Genomic DNA, 19,567 nt, shown 5'->3' on the forward strand with positions numbered 1-19,567 from the left:
AGCTTTGAATTACTAATTCTATTATATTTTAAAGCCTTAAAATAAATACATAACTTTAAACCTTTTAAAAAGCTATTCTTTATACCACATAAAATGCAAAAACGTTTTATGCCTCTGGTAGGATATGTTCCCCTCACTGGGAAATACTGCTTAATCCAAACTTTGCATATTAAGCAAGAACTAGCAAACCTTCCCAAACAGTTTCAGTTCATGTTGGATTCATTTTCTTAATTTCTACACAATGTAATACAAATCATATACTATGCTGTGTTTCCTAATCAGTGTCTTAATGATCACTTAACTGTAGACACTTGTAGGATAGGAAATCTATGTTATGCTTTTCAACCCTAACTCATTATTTTAAAAATTGCTCATTGCCATAGCTCACTAAGTATTTGTTGAATGATTAGTTAAAAAGCACACAGGAATACTCTATAGATATATAATCAGATATCAGACATGGGAAATCTTGAAGACAGTTTATTTAAAGCAATTCATGTTTACTAATTCTAATACAAAAAGAAATAAAGTTACATCTCACATTGTCCTTTATTTTATTACTTTTTTTTCTAGAAAGGATTGATAGTGGCTTAAAGTATGTATACTAGAATTAAAGGTAAACAAACTAAAAAAGAAAAATGAGCAAGTTCATAGAAATTGATCCATGAAAGAAGCCAATCTAGAAAAGCAATATAAGAGGATCTCTATGGTTGCTACTAGTAATCTTTAAATTGGTTCCAAGTTTTTTAGCAGAGCAGATAGAAAGAGACATACAACCAGTTGCTCAATCATTATCCACGGGATTCAAATTAAACCAGTTGTTTAATAACAATCTAGTTTTTCCTGATACTAAAATTGAATAGTTCTTCCTAAAAAATAGAGTATTTGGTAATGAATAATGCCCTCAAGAGTAGTTATTCTTCCTCTTCTACTGCTATTGTTAGACTAAAAAGCCTTTGAGGGGCTGGGGTTGTGGCTCAGCTGTACAGCGCTTGCCTAGCACAGGTGAGGCCCTGGGTTCAATCTTCAGCACCACATAAAAGTAAATAAATAAAGATATTGTGTCCAACTACAACTAAAAAATAATAAAAAAAGCCTTTGAAACATCAAATCATAAACTCTTCCCAGACTAGCGAAGATAAGAGCCACCAAATAAAATGAACTCTGAGGGGAGACATAGGAAGAAGGGAAGCATTCACAACTGTGAGCAAAATGGGACAGCTGGGCTACTATATAAACTCTTATGTCTAAAATATTTATTAATTGTTCCAGGTGATAATAATCATTAATCCTAACTAACAACTAGAAGACTTTGTTCTGCAAATTAATTGGAGATGATGAATTATCAGGTTTTCTTGATTTGACCACAGCTTTGTTCCCTTTAAATAACACGTGAATTTACCTGAGTTGAATTGTTTTTTGCCTGATTGGGATGCTGACTTCTGATCTTTATTTGCTTCCATTTTTAGGACCAATGACTTGAGAGGGTACTTGCATTCAAGAAAAAAATGAAGTAATCTAAAAGGTTTATATGTCATCTGTGAAATGAAGGTGGGATGTGGTGGTGATAATTAATTGTCAGGAAATGATTCCTTTACTCCTGCTATTATAGGTTTTGGCTTTGAAGTTGAACAGGTCTGGACCTTTCTTTGTTCTGGGACGGATAATACCCTAGAAGAACTGGCTCACACTGTTCAAACTCACAAGGGACATATTTGTATCAGAAAGCCAATTTAATAATTTATTGTGAGGAACAGAACTGCCAAATGGCCTGAGATGTGTGTTGGCCTGTCAATGTATTCTCTTCTCAGTAGGGATTCCAAGTCAGAAAACTAAATTAATAACAGATTGGAGGTGAATAAATATATGAAATCAGAATTAGGAAGAGGACTGCAAGGTCAAGTTTGTTTCATTTGACATACATCAGCCAGGATGCGTACCCTCTCTTTTTGCCAGTTCTCATAAGTTATGGTCTTATCATCAATCAGCCCAACCTCGTAGTTTCCAATGCTGAAAGCTTTTCTTTTCCATCCCTTGATGTTCTAGTGATTTTTATTGGACATCTCTGAGGGTCAGGCATAGTTCCATCTAGTTCTCTAATGGTTCTGGTTTTATATGAGCTTGTTGCAGATCCAGGTTGCTCTCCTACAAGAATGTTACCATCTACTTCCTTCTTTAATCCTTCTTATCTGTGAACCAGAACGCTACCCTTTTACCTAATCCACAATAATTTATTTTTTCTCCTTTGCTATACTTATTACTCACAAGGCTCTTTGGAGCCTGGGTTCCGAGTTTGGTTCCCTCGCACACTCATAGTAGTTTGTGCTGCTTTGCAAGCCTTGTTTCTAAGAATTGCTCTTAGATTTGGCTGAGGCTGTTGGCTCCAAGTGTGTGATATTTATTTGCATACTTGTGAAGCTCCCATAGGCAATATACATAATAATAAGAATCTCAGTACATTGGATGGAGATTCTGTAATCAATACTGTTCATTTATATACTTATGCATTCTTTGAACATTTATTTATTCATTCATTCTCTCACTTATTCATTCAATAAATATTCATGGAAATGCCTTGTGCTGGACTAGTTAGGAATACAGTGATAACTCAGACATGATCTTTGTCCTCAAACAGTTTACAGTATTGTAAAGGGATAAGAAGGTACAAAAACAACTGAACTGCACATTAAATTATGAGTCTAAACATGAAGGGGTTGGGAGAAAGGTACTCATAGAGAACAGCTTAAGCAAAAGTTGTCTGACTTGTATTCCAAGGTTTCTCAGCCTTTTCCCTCAGGATTAAATAGCAACTTTCCCTTCAGTAAACCTACAGATTTTGCTTGAAAGTCTCATCTTGCCATTGAACCTTCTGTAATCTAGTGAAATAAACATGGGTTGTGGTGGAAGGGCCTAGGGTGAGAAACATTAAGAAAGGCTAGTATGCATTCATTGTTTGAATGTGCATGGCCTTTGACTTCCTTTACTTTGAATTTCTGTGCACCAATGAAATGAAATAAAACTAGACCAGCGTCATTGCTCAAGGGACTTACCTTTAGTCTGTGCAAATAAGGTTTCTGTGGTGAGGCCCAAATGTACTCAACTTCCTCTTTAAAGAAGCATTTCTTTTCAGTTATCAACAGGATATGTACGTGCCACCCAGAATTAGGCTTTTTTACTCCTAGCTCCTTGCAAAGAAACAAGAGTGCTTGTCTGGCCTGAACTCCAGGTAAGTTATAGTCTAGAACCTGGGGTATTAGTGGTTCCATGTGAAAGGACTGGTGGGAGCATAAAGATCAGAACAGGCAAATGTAGGAACAGTGTCTGAATTGAAATGACCCCTGGTTTCTCATGTCAGAATTCTTACAGAAGGAGGAAAGGTGATTGCCTTTGTGTCTGACCAGAATTCCAATTTGGGGTTAATGCCATTAGTCCCCACCATTACACCAGGAGCATAGAGTCTGTGGTGCAGTTCAGCCTTTGATAAGTGTTGTGGTGGAAGGGGCTAGGGTGAGAAACATCTTTGTAAATTGGGACCAAGAATTATAAAAAAAAAATGGTAAGCAAAGAGTTGTTTTGAGTTCTACTCATTGGGACAATTTGATATACTTAGCCAATAAAATAGGATTTGGATTACTGCTGTTTAGTTTATCTAGTTGTATAATGAAGGAAGATTTTTAAACAAACTTTTTGATTTGGTAAGTTTAGCTTGCAGAGATACTAAGACAAATAATCATTTCCTTCAGGAGAAATGAAAGAAAGTAATATTATTGATTTTGGAACTAAAATGATCTTTAAGATGAAAATCCCTTGCAATACAGATGAGGAAACTGAGAACCAGTGAGGTGAAGACAGAATCACCCTGCAAGTTAGTGACAGAATTAGAAATAAGATTGATGTTCCTTTTCCCCTACAGTAGGCTACATCTTCCAGAGAATACTGTAAATAAATTTATGACCCTAATGATTTTTAGATTAGAAAAAGTGCCTTTGGAAGGCACTTTTTAACCCAATTTTATCTGTACTGAATAGCAAAGCCCCAAATTGAGGCATTTATCTTTTCAGTTATTATTATTATTGAGTGCTAACATTTCTCCAGTTCTGAGACAAAATGACCAGGTCAAAAGAAAATTTCCAGTTGGGTAGTCCCTGACAGTGGACTGTGAAAATTCAGTTTCACCAGTATCGGTCTATACAGGGATAACAAGCTTTGTTGTATTTTTTGTGCGGAATAGTATTAGATCCAAGGATCTAAGGATATTTTTATTTTGCTTCTTCAAGTGCAGTGGGGAGGCTTTGCCATTTTTATTAATTTTGGAGTTCCTCTGGGCAATTAAAATATGTTAAAATTATTCACAGCTAAAGTAATTTATACACAGGAATATTGAGGTGGCTAGTGACTTCAGTTATACTGATAATCAGGTCATTCATGTAGGACAGTTATGTTTTTAGTGGTTTCTATTGAACACAGATCCTTCTTTGGTCAAATGCATTTCTTTTTGACTCCAAATGGGAAAGCTGTTGAGTTAAATCCTAGCAGTAGTGGAGCATAATAGTCCAAATGAATAAACACAATTATGGATGGTTTGGGTAGTGATTGTTGATTAGCTGTATTTGAGGTGAGTTGGAGTCCTCTGAGACAGGACAGTCTATAGCCCTCTATTATATTTAACAAAAAGGACAAAGATATTTGTTATGAACCCACACTTTCTAAGAGTTCCACCAATCAGGGAAATGTCTGGCAGGGGGTCTATATTAAAAAGAAAACTTTTGGCCAAAAATATTCTTATACTTCAGACGAGGATATTTTTGTAAGGAAGTTTTCACCTATTATTCATTCACATGCTTCACAAGTAGAGTGATGAAGTAGACAGATCGATACATAAGAAGTGAAGAAGTCTGGATTATAGTTCAAGTTCTGCAAATGACTCATTTTGTGGCCTTGAGCAAATTGCTTCTTTTGTATGTATCTCAATAATTTCACCTATAATAATGGGAAAAGGGTTAGAATAGATGGTCCTAGTGTACAATAATTGGAGTCTAGGTGTTCAGTACCTGATAAAAGTTATATATTATGGACTGGTAAATAATGGGAATATAGTAGGGAAATCTAATTAGAGAAAGTCTTCTGAACATGTATTTCAGATTTTTAAGACAACTCAATAATCTTTACCAATGCCCACCATTTTCTTTCAAAAAAAGATTATCCAAAGTAATTTAACTTTTGAATCACAGATAAGTATATTTTTTCTTACATAATTTTCTTTCTTAAAAGAATATATGATAGGATATAAACAATAAACAAAGCAAAGGGTTCTGAAATCTGATTTCCACAATAACTCTGTACACAAGTAAAGAGGAAATGAACTTATATTTATTTACTGCTTACTGTGTACCAGAAATGAAAATTAGTACATTCACATATATTTTCCATCTACACAATGATCTATGTATCAGAAACTAAAATCTTACTTTTACATATGGGAAAACTGATGTCCAAATATATGAATTGAATTATTTCAAACTAGATAGCCAATAAATAAGTCATGATATAATCCTAAGTCTGCCCAAAATACATAATTCTTTCCTCTTCTAAAATGCTGCCCCTATTGAAAACATGATATCTAATTAGGCCTCCTTCTAAATTATTAAAAATTGAATAGATCCATGTATGGAAGGTCAAATTCAAAATTTGGGATGTTAGTTTTTAAATGATCTAATTGCTTTAATTCATTTTAAGGATAAATATAATTTTTACTTCCTCTAATTGACAGAAAAAAAAATGTGTAGACTTGCAGAATATATCCAAATCTCTGTGCTTCTGACGTCAAGAAGGGTTATTTGGAGTCGATGTGTATTAATTCAGGAAATTACAGTTTCCAATTTTAGGTGCTCCTCTTTGGCTCTGGCTGTGACTGAGTGAAAAACACCAGGGTTATGAGGATCAAACTAGCTTAGGTAATTCATGTGGGATAAGTTTAAAAAAAATATGTTAAGTTCCCAAATGGCCTGTAAAGGTTGTTCCCCATTAACAAACTTCTTTCTCTATTTAATTTCTCTTCCTTAAAAATGATAAACACAGAGATTAGCCCTAACACCAATGAAAATAGAAGTAAATTTGAGAACTTGGTTACTTAGTGGTGCTACTTACTTAATGATAATAGGTGAAAAGAGGAGGGGGATTGAGGAGGGTGAAGATTTGTAGAGTTGGGAGTAAGGAAACTTGGTTGGGAAAGGCACCTGAATTTTTTTTAGATGTTTCTAGAACCCGAATTCTATCCTTCCGACTTTGCCACTTGATAATTTAACAGATTCAGGTAAATGAAAAAAAATCGCTTCTTTGAGCCTCAGTTTCCTCATCCATAAGTTAGATATGATATTCCCTGATCTGTTTATTCATAATAGATCTTTTCAATGAAAATAAATGTCAATTGTATGCAGATATATTTATAATGCATTAAGTATAAATCAGTAGACATACACTTATAATGCATTATTAAGTATAAATGTCAGCTGAGGTGTTATTGGCTATATTAGGAATGGCAGTGACAGTGCTTTTGGTAGGAATTGAGGGAAGCAATGCCTAAGTTAGAACTGCAAGGGAGTTAAAAATTACATTGCCTCATTTTAATAATAAGGAAAATGAAGTCCACAGAAGGGAAGGAATTTATCAAAGCAACACAAAGTGAATTTGAATAGTTACAGGAATCTAAGTCTTTTAGTTCCAAATTTAGTACTTTTTAACATATATTATACTGCTTTTGAGTTTTCCAGATCCCACAAGTGTTGTCTAATTCAGTTCATTCTTGTTATAAAGAAATTGTACTACTACTTCATTGATCTATTATGATTTAAGTTCAAAGGTAAAACTACATAAAGATATTGGTTTTGATATAATCCTATCCTGACACCTGGTGGGCAGTAATTTACCATATAAACATAGCACATATACCTGAAAGTGATAGAAAGAGCCCAGAACAATAGGTTCTTCATCTTTTATAAACAGTCTTATGCACAAAAATGTCACTTTAAAATATTTTTTTCTCCTTGCGATGAGTTGTTTTGACAAGGAGAGTTTGAGCTTTCTCTAATTACGAAGAGCTTCATTACTACTTAAATGATAACTCTTTGGGAAATTCACTTAGTCCTGCTAAGACTCCATTTTCTGAGCTGTAAGAGGGCACCATAATAATTAACTGAGTTGTTATAAAATTTAGAGTTCACATACAAATTAGGACCTAGATAAATGTGCAAAATTTTTGGATTTAGTATTTCACAGGGTCTTAGGATTTAAAAAAAAATTAAATTTATTGCAATCAATTATACAGAAAAGCAGAATGCTTTTTGATTCATCATACACAAATGGGGCACAATTTATCACTTTTCTGGTTGTACACAAAGTAGGGCCCCACCACTCATGCAATCATACATGTACCTAGCATTTCTTTTTAATTTTTTAATTTATTTGTTCTAATCAGTTATACATGACAGCAGAATGCTCTTCAATTCATTGTACACAAATGAAACACAATGTCTTAGGATTTTAGTATAAATTTTGATGTCATAATAACATAAGCTCAGTTTAGCTATATCTTTTTGAAACTAGCATTGAGCTAGTTGGTTTGAGAAAGGCAACTGAGTTTTTGGAGATGTTATTGGTACCTACAAAGACATTGGACTCAGGTCCATTGAATAATATTTAAAGAGCTGATGCACCTTTGTGTTCTGAGATAAAATTAGGTATTTCTACAAAATAAAGTGCTCAATGGTTAAATTCCCACTTAAGCATATTGGATTCCTATTGGAAATGGAAAGATTGGGATTGTAGAATTTGAAGCTTTTAGGTATCAAGATTTGTTAGAATCAAACCTTATTATACTTGCATTTACCACATTTTCCTCAGTAGTAGAAGGAGAAAGGTTTTGGAAGTTTCTTAGTAGAGTAACTCATGGGAGAGACATAGATAATAAAATTACCTAAGGCTCTGCAAATATGTGCCCATTCTCCATATTCTTACCTTTATAATTTAATTCATATGAACTGAGCCACTACTGCATGCTTAGTCCTCTACTAAGTAAAGTGAATTATATAAATGTCTAAGGGTAAGAATCTCGGAGAGATTGCATTCTCCTAGTGCAAACTATAAATTTAGTGGAAATTTGAAGAAAACGGAAATTAAAGTAGGGCTGCCTAGTACAAGGGATGGGATGGAATCTTGAAATAGGAGTAAAATACTGATCTCTGATATGGGATCGAGGCAAAAAAAAAGGAGCTAAACTGAGTGTTAATCATAACTTTATACCAATTTTCATTATCAGGTATATCATTAAAGCCATACTTTAACAGTAACTCGGAGATGGTTACTGGTTTCCTGCTTTGCTTATTAGATTACACCCCTGTGCTGGTTATTCCCCTTAGGTATTTAACATCTGCCAACACAGCACAGCATAACTCTTTCTCCCCCGCCCCCACCTTTTTTTTTTTTTTGTACCAGAAATTGAACGCAGGGGTGCTTAATCACTGAGCCACTCCCCCAGCTTTTTTGTATTTTATTTAGAGACAGAGTCTCACTGAGTTTCTTAGGACCTCACTAAGATGATGAGGCTGGATTTGAACTTGTGATCCTCCTGCCTCAGCCTCCCAAGCCACTGGGATTACTGATGTGCACCATCATACCCAGCTGCAGACTCCTTTTTCAAGAGAAAAAAAGCATCACTTCTTCATTATCATGATTTTGGGGGGTAGGAGGCTTGTATCCTGTAGAGAGCACTATAAAGTGGAGGCACCAAGAAGCCTTACTTCTGTAAGACTGGTATTGGAGCCACTGGGAATTCTGCTCTCATTTCTGTCTGGGTATCTCAGAATCATAGAACTCAGGACTGGATTGAGGTTGTGGGGATATGTATAGCACTTGGAAATGCATTGAACAATGGACATAATGTGAGGAAAAGAAAATAATTGGTGTGAACAACTATTGTGAGGAATATTTTTAAATAGAAAAGGAAGATGGAAAAGAAGGATAAGGTGCATAGAATAAAGAATCATTATTTGGTGAGTTAGAGAAACTTCATGACAAAGAATTAGCTGAGGTGGAGGAGGGCATGGAAGTCTGGGAGTGAAAAGGAATAACTAATGAATAAGATCAAGAGAGATATGAGAGGAGTGTGCTAATTCATCTTCAGACAGAACAGCTTGGGATGTACAAAGAGTGCAGCTTTAGATAAGATTTGTGTTGGGAGGGGACAATAGATGAAACTGAGTTACTTCTCACTCAATAACCTCAATATTCTCTGTGAGGTAAGGGATAAAGCCATCTGCTGAGAAAGGTGGGGGATGGGAGAGCTTGAGAGAGGAGGAAGCTTTAGTAGAGTTGTTAAGGTGCTGGATAGCTGCCATGCTAATAGAAGAAGATACTAATTAGGTGCATGAGAATAAAGCTGGAATAAAAATCTTAGGCTGGAGATCATTAATTTATAGTTGTGTCATTCAAAATAGACCCTGTTTTTTTAAACAGAATCATTCATCCATTTAGATAGTACAATAGAAAATGGATTGTGGACTTCCTCTTAGATTAAGACTTTGCAAGGTTGGTGACGCAGAAGAAAGCAGAACAGGAATGTATGAATTATTGGGTGAGAATAGTTAATTTGACAAACTATTTAATCTGGACAGGGAAGTAAGTAAGATGATGAAGGATGCTAGGTGAGACTAAAAGAAATGGAGAGATTTAGATATTAATCTCTGGAAGTGAATAGTGCAAATTTCCAGTGGAATTTGGTGATTCTGAGTGAGTCTGTTAGAGAAAAACATTTTAAAAGTAAGGAATCAATGAAACTTGTCATAGAATACAAATTTAGAAAGCACTGGACTAAAGAAGACGTAATTTTTTTCAGGTTTTCAGGGAAAGTGAACGCTGTTAGTTGCTACATTTAAAACTGCTTTGAAGAAGTTTGAAATTGTGATATATTTCTATAACCTTTCAAAAGTTTTATAAATGAAATTATTATTGGCTCCTCAAACAATCTTGGAAACTGGCCAACTCCATATCTGAATTTTACTTTAAATTCTAATTTTTTGAATTTAGACAATATTCTTTTTTAAAAAATATTTATTTTTTAGTTATAGGCAAACACAATATCTTTATTTTATTTTTATGTGGTGCTGAGGATTGAACCCAGTGCCTCACACATAGTAGGCAAGTGCTCTACCTCTGAGCCACAACCCCCACCCCAGACGATATTCTTTATCATCCAGCAGCAGGATGACCAACTATGCTGTTGCCTTGAACTGTCATGCTTTAGCACTGAAAATTCTATATCCCAGGGAACCCTCAATTCCAGACAAACTTAGACTGTTGATCAACTAAAATACTCCCAAATGATATGAACTCCTTGTATCCCATCCTTCTAATCCATCTTCTACACTATTGCCAGTGAAGTCATTCAAAAATTCAAGTATAGTTATATCACATTTCTTAGAATTTCCCATTAAATGCATTCAAAAATTTCCATGCTCTTGTCTCATCTACCTTTGTACAATCTTCTCTCTTCCACTCCCTTTCCCCACTCTCATGTCCTGTTCTATATGTTCCACATTTCATACTATTGGCCAGCTGAGATAGAATGCCTATTGTTCCATTTTGTCATGTTATTCATTTTATACTTTGGAGTCTTTGGATGGTATTAATTTATCCTGGAATCCCTTGCTCATTCTTTTATCTATGTCCTGCCTATTCCCATACTTGATCATTGGAAACTCAATTATCCTTCAAGTTGTACTTTAAAACTTCCTCTTCTATGCAGGCTTTATTTCCCTTTCCACAGAAACATCTTTGTTTCCTCTTTCATGACGTGCTTTTGAAACTATTATGGTTAATTACTCTTGTGTCCATCCATGTGACTGTAAACTTCTGAAGGGTAATGGCCATGTATTATTCTTCTATGTAATTTCACCCCATCCCCAGTAACCTCAGCAATTAGCATATAAGATAAACATATAGCAGAATACCTGTTTGCTGATGAAATCACAAATTGTCAAGTCCCAGATAAGGGATGTCGATACAATCAGCATAGATTGTCATACTTATGGGAGCCTTTCTTGTAGAGTTGGGGCTTGATGCCAGCTTTGAAGGAATGTTAGAATTTAAATAGGGCAGTGGATAAATCAGGAAAATTAAGATTAACTTTCTTTCTTTCCCAACTATAATTTCTGCTTTGCTCTCCAATTCTGTTCTTACAGGTACCAATAAAAGAATGAACATGGCTTGGTACAATTGCCATCCTATCTCACTTAAGATGCTGTATCTCAAAGAATTTGATAGAAACAATCTGATATGGTGAGAAATGCATTGAGTAAGAGGCCTAAAAATCTTTCTTCTGTTTCTAACTCTATCATAGTTTAACCCTGTGACCTTGAACAAAGTACTGACTCTTTCTAGATACATCTCTTTATCAGCTAAAACTAGGTAGGGTTATCACCATTATCTCTCCTACTTAACTTACAGGGATTATGCTGTGCTAACATAAAAGTTATTAACCACCTGTAACATTAACTTTAATTCTTAGTGAGAGAGACCATGGCAGATGATCCTGTATTTTCTATAGAACTTAGCACAGGGTTCCTAGGATGGAACCTATTGAATATATGCTGATTGAGTGATGGGCTTTGACATAGTCAAGTACTAAAAAGTCCATGGAATAAAATATTTTGTGAGTTATTTCTCTTTTATATTGACTTTCCAAATGTAGAGTACTTTGGAGACTGTAGATGTAGCTCTTCACTTCCATTCCAGATCCCATACACAGATAAGAAATGATTTGCTGATGAGATGAGGTAGGTATGCCCATAACAGAATGGCAACTAGCAAAAATAAAAGTTTGAGTTGTCCTTGAAAGCAGATCACAAGTACTACTCTGTTTCTGAGGTCCAAATAACAGCATTGATGATACTCTAAGATCTTGAGTTGTGCTGGTTTCTACTTATAAAAACAGGTAACCAGTATATCTGATCACCTGTAATTTTAAAATTTATTATTTTGCTCTTATTTTAGGACTCTATAGGCATGGATTTTCTGAGTAAGAAAGGGTAAGTATAGAGAATATTGATGCTAATAGACAAAATTGGAAGACAACACTTTGGGGAAATAGCAAGCAGCAAAATTTATCAGTTGTAGCATGACTTTCATTTTTGCTTAATGCTTCTAAGTAGGAGCTTTGAACTATTGTATATTAAGTTTAGTACTATTATACAAGTAATCTTTGAGTGCTTAGTAGGTAGCAGGTTGGGTCCTGGATATGTGATGATGAACAAAACAGATTTTTTATGGTGCTAGTGAAGTTAAGAGCACAGTACTTCAAATAGCCAAATAAAGAAGTAAACAAACAGTTAAATTGCAAATATTGATGTTACAAAGGGACAAAATAGAGAGTATGAGCATATGTAATTATATGTGGGATTACTTTCATAGGGTTGGTTATAAATGGTCTCTTTAGCCTACAAACTGAGATTAGAAAGAACCAGACATATAAAGATCTGGAGGGAGAAAATTTCAGAGAGAAGGAATAATGTATGCAGAGACCTTTGTCAGATAAAATCTTGGCTTGTTAAAGGAACTGAAAGCATCTCAGTGTGGTTGAAATACAGAAAATGAGGAAGATAATGGAATTAAGTGATATTTAAAGACATAGAATCCATAAGTTATAAAGCCTTTGGGTCACAATGAGAAGTTTGGAGTAAATGCTATCAGCATTAGAGAACCAGAAAAGGATTTTAAGCAAAGGAATGGTATGGTGTCACAAGGAAGGATCACCTGGGCTATATGTGGAAAGAGTTAGAAAGGATCAAAAGATGGCAAATCTCCTAATTAAAGAGAAATACATGTTAAAAGAATTTCAACAAGTGTGGTAAAATATAAAAGAGAGGCAAGGAGAGTACAGTATCAACCATGGATCCAATGATAATACATGGACTCTTTCTACCCCATGCAATATTTGTGACTTCATTGAAACTTATGTAAACCCTCTACACCTCAACTTCCTCATTTGTGACATCGATATAATCATAGGACTCCTATGAGAATAAATGAGATAATGCATATAATGCATTTAGCCTATAAATAAATGGTAGTTCTCATTAAATGATAATACTAGTTTTAGACATATTATGGGAAATGGACTCTAAGGTAGGCAGTCCAGTACAGCAGCTGTTGCAATTGTTCAGTGGGGCAATGACAGTGGCCTGTATCAGGATAGTGTTAAGAGATACAGCTAGATTGTGGAAATTTGGGGAGGTAAAATCATCTAGTTTCTGATTGAATATTAGGGGTACTAGAGTAACAGAGGTTGAAGTGACTCTCCAATTTCTAGCTTTAGTGTCTGGGAGGAGAGTCAGGGCATTGACTGAAAAGGAAAGAACAGATAAAGGAGTGAATCACTAATCTCACATCTCTGTAAGAAACAGGAACCCTAGATATGTTTAAATTAAAAGGGAGAGAGATTGGCAACAGAAGCAACATCAACCACCCAGATATAGACAGAGAAGGGGAGAGACAGAGACAGAGAGACAAAAGCAGGGAAACCGAAGAAACATACTTTAAATATTCCTGTTAGTGACTTCTTAGGTTGTTCTCCTTTCTTAAATCTCAGTGACACAACTTTTTCACAGAAAGCTAAATGTTCCTTCTCTAATAGACTCTGTGTTTTTGCCCAACCCTAATAAATTCCCCTGCCGTTCCCCAGCATGGGGATTTTATACTTAATTGTCACTGAGAAGATTCAGGGGGAAACTCTTCCTACTTTCTCTTCAGTCTGGAGAAGAACTTTTGAAAAGCAAGCCATGAGAATCTCTAAGCTCACAACGATTTGTGAATTTCAGAGGCGTAGAAACCACAATAAAAATGAAGGTGTGAACTTGACCTCTAGCTTGCTGTTTTGGCCTAAATGGGCTCTGTTATTTAACACAGAGGTGTAAACAGAACATCTTTCTTTTGTAAGTGAAACTTTCTACACTGCTGGAGCCAAAACAAACAACCATGTTTGTTAAGTACAAAAATGGAAGTGTGATTTGAGTGGGTGTGAACTGTTTCTAGATTTTGAAATTGTAATGCACTTGTATCTTCTTTTGCTTTCTTACAGCCTCTGCAGGGATTATAAAATAAATAGTAGCATCAATGTCAATACTAAACTCAAAGTGGGTAGTGGCAAGGGATGGTTTACATGTATGGGGACAAATATTTAGTTCTATCCTGATAGCCAAACTGGTGTTATAAGATCATACTATCTTACTATGGGATTAGAAATGCTCTACCATAATATGCTTTCACATGTCACAATGAGAGGTAGGTAAGCTACCTGCATTCTACTATGTAGTCCCTCCAACTCAGAAAAAAGAAAATAGAGTAGTGAAAATAGCAAAAGATTTGAAGAAAGCCTGCATGATATTAGATCCTATATTTACCATTTTCTATTTTTCTTACTTTGTGAAATTTACTAAATCTTTCTGAGCCTCAGTTTCCTCATGTGCATTTTGAGAGTAATAATACTTCTACCTCTCAGCATAGTTGAAGGAATTAAATTAGATAATTCATGTGAAATTTTCCTTTTTGGATAACTTGGTAAATTCTTTGTTGTTGTTGTTGTTGATGGCTTTATTGAGGTACGATTAACATGCAATACACTGCAAATATGTCAAGTATAAAATGTGAGCTATTAAAGCTTATACATACAGCTATAAAAATCATAATCAAGTTACTGAATGCATCTAATACAACAAAAACATTGTTTTTATCTATAAAACTACCAGTCTTGGGCTGGGGATGTGGCTCAAGCGGTAGTGCGCAAGCCTGGCATGCGTGCGGCCCGGGTTCAATCCTCAGCACCACATACAAACAAAGATGTTGTGCCCGCTGAAAACTAAAAAATAAATATAAAAAAAAAATCTCTCTTTCTCTCTGTCTCACTCTCTCTTTAAAAAAAAAAAAAAAAAAAAAAAAAAAAAAAAAAAACCTACCAGTCTTTCCTAACTCTTCCACATGCAAAAACCACAGCAAACTTTTTTTAGTATTTTATAAATGAAATCCTGTTATGTACTTTTTAAGATGGGGCTTTGGCTTTTTTCACTAACCAGCGCTATATTGAGGTTAACCTATCTTGATGCATGTGTAAATAGTTTGCTTATATTGCTGAGCAGTATTCTTTATATACCACCTATATACCACCATTCCTCTGGTGGTAGGGTAGATTGACTCTAATTGGGATCCCTGGAGGACCCTTTGGGCAGATTTACCTATAGCTTTTTCCTGATTAATTTACCTGGATGTATTCTTGATGGTCACAACATGATGATTATCTGACTTTCCCATGTGAGAACTTATCCACCCTCCCACTCTAAATCATACATATGTACACAAGAAGATTACATGACTCTTTCAGACATATCACAGATGATAGGCCAAATAGTGTGAGTGAAAAAGGAGAGGAGAGGGAGTGAAAGTACTTTTTAGAATAACAGCAGCTCATAACATCGAAACTTTTCTGTGAATTCATGTCTTAGACTTTTGTTCTCCTATCACATCTCTATGTACTGGATTTGTTAATACATAAGAAGTCATTCTACCACTAATGTGGAGAAGCTAAAACCATATCACCCCTCTGATTTGGTAAAAACAAATTTGAAACAATAACATCAAAACACCACACCTGAAAAACAAACTCACTAATTTATTTCTTCTAATTCTAGAACTGAATAGTAGCAGCTATCTGAATCTAATAGTCACTGCTGCAAAATGACAAAATGTATGCTTATAAAATTTGTCTTTGGGACAGTGGAATGAATCTGACATAACTTCCCTATATACATTTATAAATACACCACATGGATCTCACCATCATGTATATCCACAAGACTGGGATGCTAATTAGAATAAGATATACTCCATGTGTGTATAAATGTCAAAATAAACTCTATTGTCATGTATAACTGAAAAGAACAAATAAAAATAAATCTAGTATCAAAACTTTGAAAATAAAAATTTAATTCATATTTGATAAGGTATATTTTCTATCAATATCTGGAATTATTTAGAATCTATATCCACATCCAGACAAAACAATAAAAAATTGTCTTTGGGAGGAAAACAAAGATGGAAAGAAGGAGGTATATGGAGAGTAGGTAACTTGTTCTCCCACTTGAAGTCACAGATTTTTCATTTAGTGGTTGTGTCGACATAAAACCATCTTTTCTGGGTATTGCTTCTTTTACCTGTATTATCTGGAGGTTGAATATGATGATTTCCAAAGGTCCTTCCCATTCTGAAATTTTACATGATAATTGAAGTAAAATAATTAGTCTATTGCTCTCCTGCCAGTCATCTACAAAATACAGACTGGACCTTGAGAAGATTACCCTAATCTTTCTCCATGTCCTAACATAATACATAATAAAAATCATACTACTTCAGAGAGTCAAGAAGTTGAGGCAGGAAGATTTCAAGCTTGAGACCAGCCTCAGTAATTTAGCAAGACTTTCAGTGATTTAGTGAAATTGTCTCAAAATACAAATTAAAAAGGTGTGGGATGTAGCTTAGTGGTAAATCATCCTTGGGTTCAATCCCCACTACCAAGAAAAAAAAAATACTAAAGTATAAAGTACGATTGAAGAATTAAAAAAGTTTTCTCCTTACAATGATTAATGAAAACAATGTTAAATTTTTTTCAAAAAATGATTTTGGTGGCCTATTTTGCTGGTACCCTGAGCAATCTTAACGGTGATTGCTGGATATCATGAAATCCTGATGATACCTCACCAGTACAGGATTCCCCTTAGAGGGAATTTTTTTTTCTAAGATGATTTGAATGTAAATGCCTTAAAATTCAGTTTCTAAATTCAAATATTGAAATATATTATGTATATATAGGGATTAAACTCAGAGGCACTCGACCACCGAGCCACATCCCCACCCTATTTTGTATTTTATTTAGAGACAGGGCCTCACTGAGTTGCGTAACATTGCTGAGGCTGGCTTTGAACTTGCGATCCTCCTATATCAGCCTCTGGAGCTGCTGGGATTATAGGCATGCACCACTGTGCCCAGTAATCATGTGAATTTCAAATAGGACCTAAGCCAAAAGAGACAGACAAACTCTAAGAGAGCCTCTGTCATAAGTTATTATGATAAAATGATAACAAAACCATAGTCCTCGATTCTGAAAATCAGCCATGATACTGCTTGAGGAATCAGGGTCATTTTTTAAGTGCTGAGTGCCAAGGTAGAAATCTAGCACCCAATGAACAAAGTGTTAAAGGAGAGGCAAGGGTATTCAAAAGATGAGGCTAAATTTCTACCATCTTGACTTGGAATGACTGAGCAGTATTCACTCTAACCAGGGACTTCGGCAAAACAAATTTGGCAGCAAAAGAAATATACTTGCATGCTATACTCTTTGTTGTAGGGTGAATAATAGATTGAGTATTTAAATACACCCTTGCTTGCAAGACATAACTTAGAGAACCTGATTGAGCAGTTGTAGGAAAGTTCCATTATTCCTTAAGTGATTGATTGTATGATCTTGGATCAGTAGTACATCTTCCTTGAGGCTCTACTTTGTAATTCTAATATTCTGTACCTTTCTAAATATAAGAAAGATCTGGGTGTTGATTAAACAAGTAATCACTGTTCTTTTTTCTTTGCTTTGGGCAGGGATCATAAATCCACGGCGTACCTTGATGAATATACTGAAATATTCAAGATGGGTAGCAACCGTACCAACTATGTTGAGACTAACTGCAATGTCACTAATTTGACATTTCAGTACTCCCTCTATGCAACCACCTATATCCTGATATTCATCCCTGGTCTTCTGGCCAATAGTGCCGCCTTGTGGGTCCTGTGCCGCTTCATCGGCAAGAAAAATAAAGCCATCATTTTTATGATCAACCTCTCTGTGGCTGACCTGGCTCATGTGCTGTCCTTACCCCTCCGGATTTACTATTACATCAGCCGCCACTGGCCTTTCCAGAGGGCCCTTTGTCTGTTGTGCTTCTACCTGAAGTATCTCAACATGTATGCCAGCATTTTCTTCCTGACGTGCATCAGCCTGCAGAGGTGCTTCTTTCTCCTCAAGCCATTCAGGGCCAGAAACTGGAAGCGTAGGTATGATGTGGGCATCAGTGCTACCATCTGGGTCATCGTGGGGACTGCCTGTTTGCCATTTCCTATTCTGAGAAGCACAGACTTAGGCAACAACACAGAATCCTGCTTTGCTGATCTTGGTTACAGGCAAATGAATGCTGTGGCTTTGGTTGCAATGATTATAATTGCTGAACTTGCTGGATTTGTGATTCCAGTGATCATCATTGCCTATTGTACCTGGAAAACTACTATATCTTTGAGACAGCCACCCATGGCTTTCCAAGGGATCACCGAGAGGCAAAAAGCATTGAGGATGGTTTTCATGTGTGCTGCAGTCTTCTTCATCTGCTTCACTCCCTATCACATTAACTTTATTTTTTATACTATGGTAAAGGAAACTATCATTAGCAGTTGTCCCATTGCCAAAAGCACACTGTATTTCCATCCTTTTTGCCTGTGCCTTGCAAGTCTCTGCTGCCTTTTGGACCCAATTCTCTATTATTTCATGGCTTCAGAGTTTCGTGACCAACTGTCTCGCCATAGCAGCTCTGTGACCCGTTCCCGTCTCATGAGCAAGGAGAGTGGTTCATCAATGATTAGCTAAAAATAAAATAAGTAATTATAACTGTTTAGTTATGTTCTTGGGATTTTTTTCTAAAGGTCAGAATTACCATCCAGATAATTTGTTTAACTAAATGGAAACAAGAAAAAAAAAGTGTTTTCTTGTATGATAGTTGAGGTCACAGGGATGTGATAGCAGAGGGAGTGTTGAAAATGTAGAAGGGAAAACAGTATTTGCCTTCCTGAACTTAAAAATTCAAGGTACTTTATCAGTTAAGAGACCTAGATCACGTTTTTACAAATGTTTGTAACAAAAGAGAAACTGGATACTTTAGCTTAAAAATTTTCTGTAGATATTGCTAATAAGATTCAACAAATACAAGAATTTTTTTTCTCAAATTTAAAAATCAATCTCTTTTGTAAGAAGAATTTTATTTCTGAATGAGAGTCTAAGTGTTAAATCATAAAGAGGTGTGAGGAGTTAAAGCAGTGCATATGCTTCAGGACCACACAATTTTTACTAAAGGAAGGGTGTAGAAAATCAATCATTCGCTGAAAATTTATTGGATGTCTATTTTCTTCTGAACTGCCTATTTCTTAGACACTTTGATATATAGTATCTCATCTGACCCCTCTAACAAAAATGGTATAATGTGAAAGTTTCTAATACAAATGAATAAATGGCATCTCAGAGAGGTTAAGCAACTTGCCTTTGATTAAAAGTAGTGAGCCAAAATTTGTTGAGTATAGATCATGTATTCTCAAGTTATTCTCTCTATGTTATTATACTTATTAGGGTAATACTAAACTTAAGTGCAATGATTAAGCTAAGACACATGAGATCAAGGTCATTTCAATATGATTTTCCTGGGATTACCCCCAA

General features: G+C 35.3%; 1 protein-coding gene across 2 annotated transcripts; it reads left to right on the plus strand.

The window, feature by feature from the left end:
- The first annotated feature begins 3,142 nt into the window (after positions 1-3,142).
- Positions 3,143-18,727, plus strand: P2ry10 (P2Y receptor family member 10). Of its 2 annotated transcripts, XM_077107327.1 has the most exons (3): positions 11,250-11,331; positions 12,046-12,080; positions 17,692-18,727. In XM_077107327.1, the coding sequence occupies exons 1-3, from the start codon at positions 11,329-11,331 to the stop codon at positions 18,725-18,727; spliced, it is 1,074 nt and encodes a 357-aa protein (XP_076963442.1). In that variant the 5' UTR covers positions 11,250-11,328. The 2 variants fall into 2 exon arrangements, with proteins under 2 accessions (XP_076963443.1, XP_076963442.1); XM_077107328.1 differs by lacking the exons at positions 11,250-11,331; positions 12,046-12,080 and adding an exon at positions 3,143-3,226.
- Positions 18,728-19,567: the final 840 nt, after the last annotated feature.

This window comes from Callospermophilus lateralis, chromosome X (genome assembly GCF_048772815.1).
Source record: "Callospermophilus lateralis isolate mCalLat2 chromosome X, mCalLat2.hap1, whole genome shotgun sequence".
Classification (NCBI taxonomy): domain Eukaryota; kingdom Metazoa; phylum Chordata; class Mammalia; order Rodentia; family Sciuridae; genus Callospermophilus; species Callospermophilus lateralis.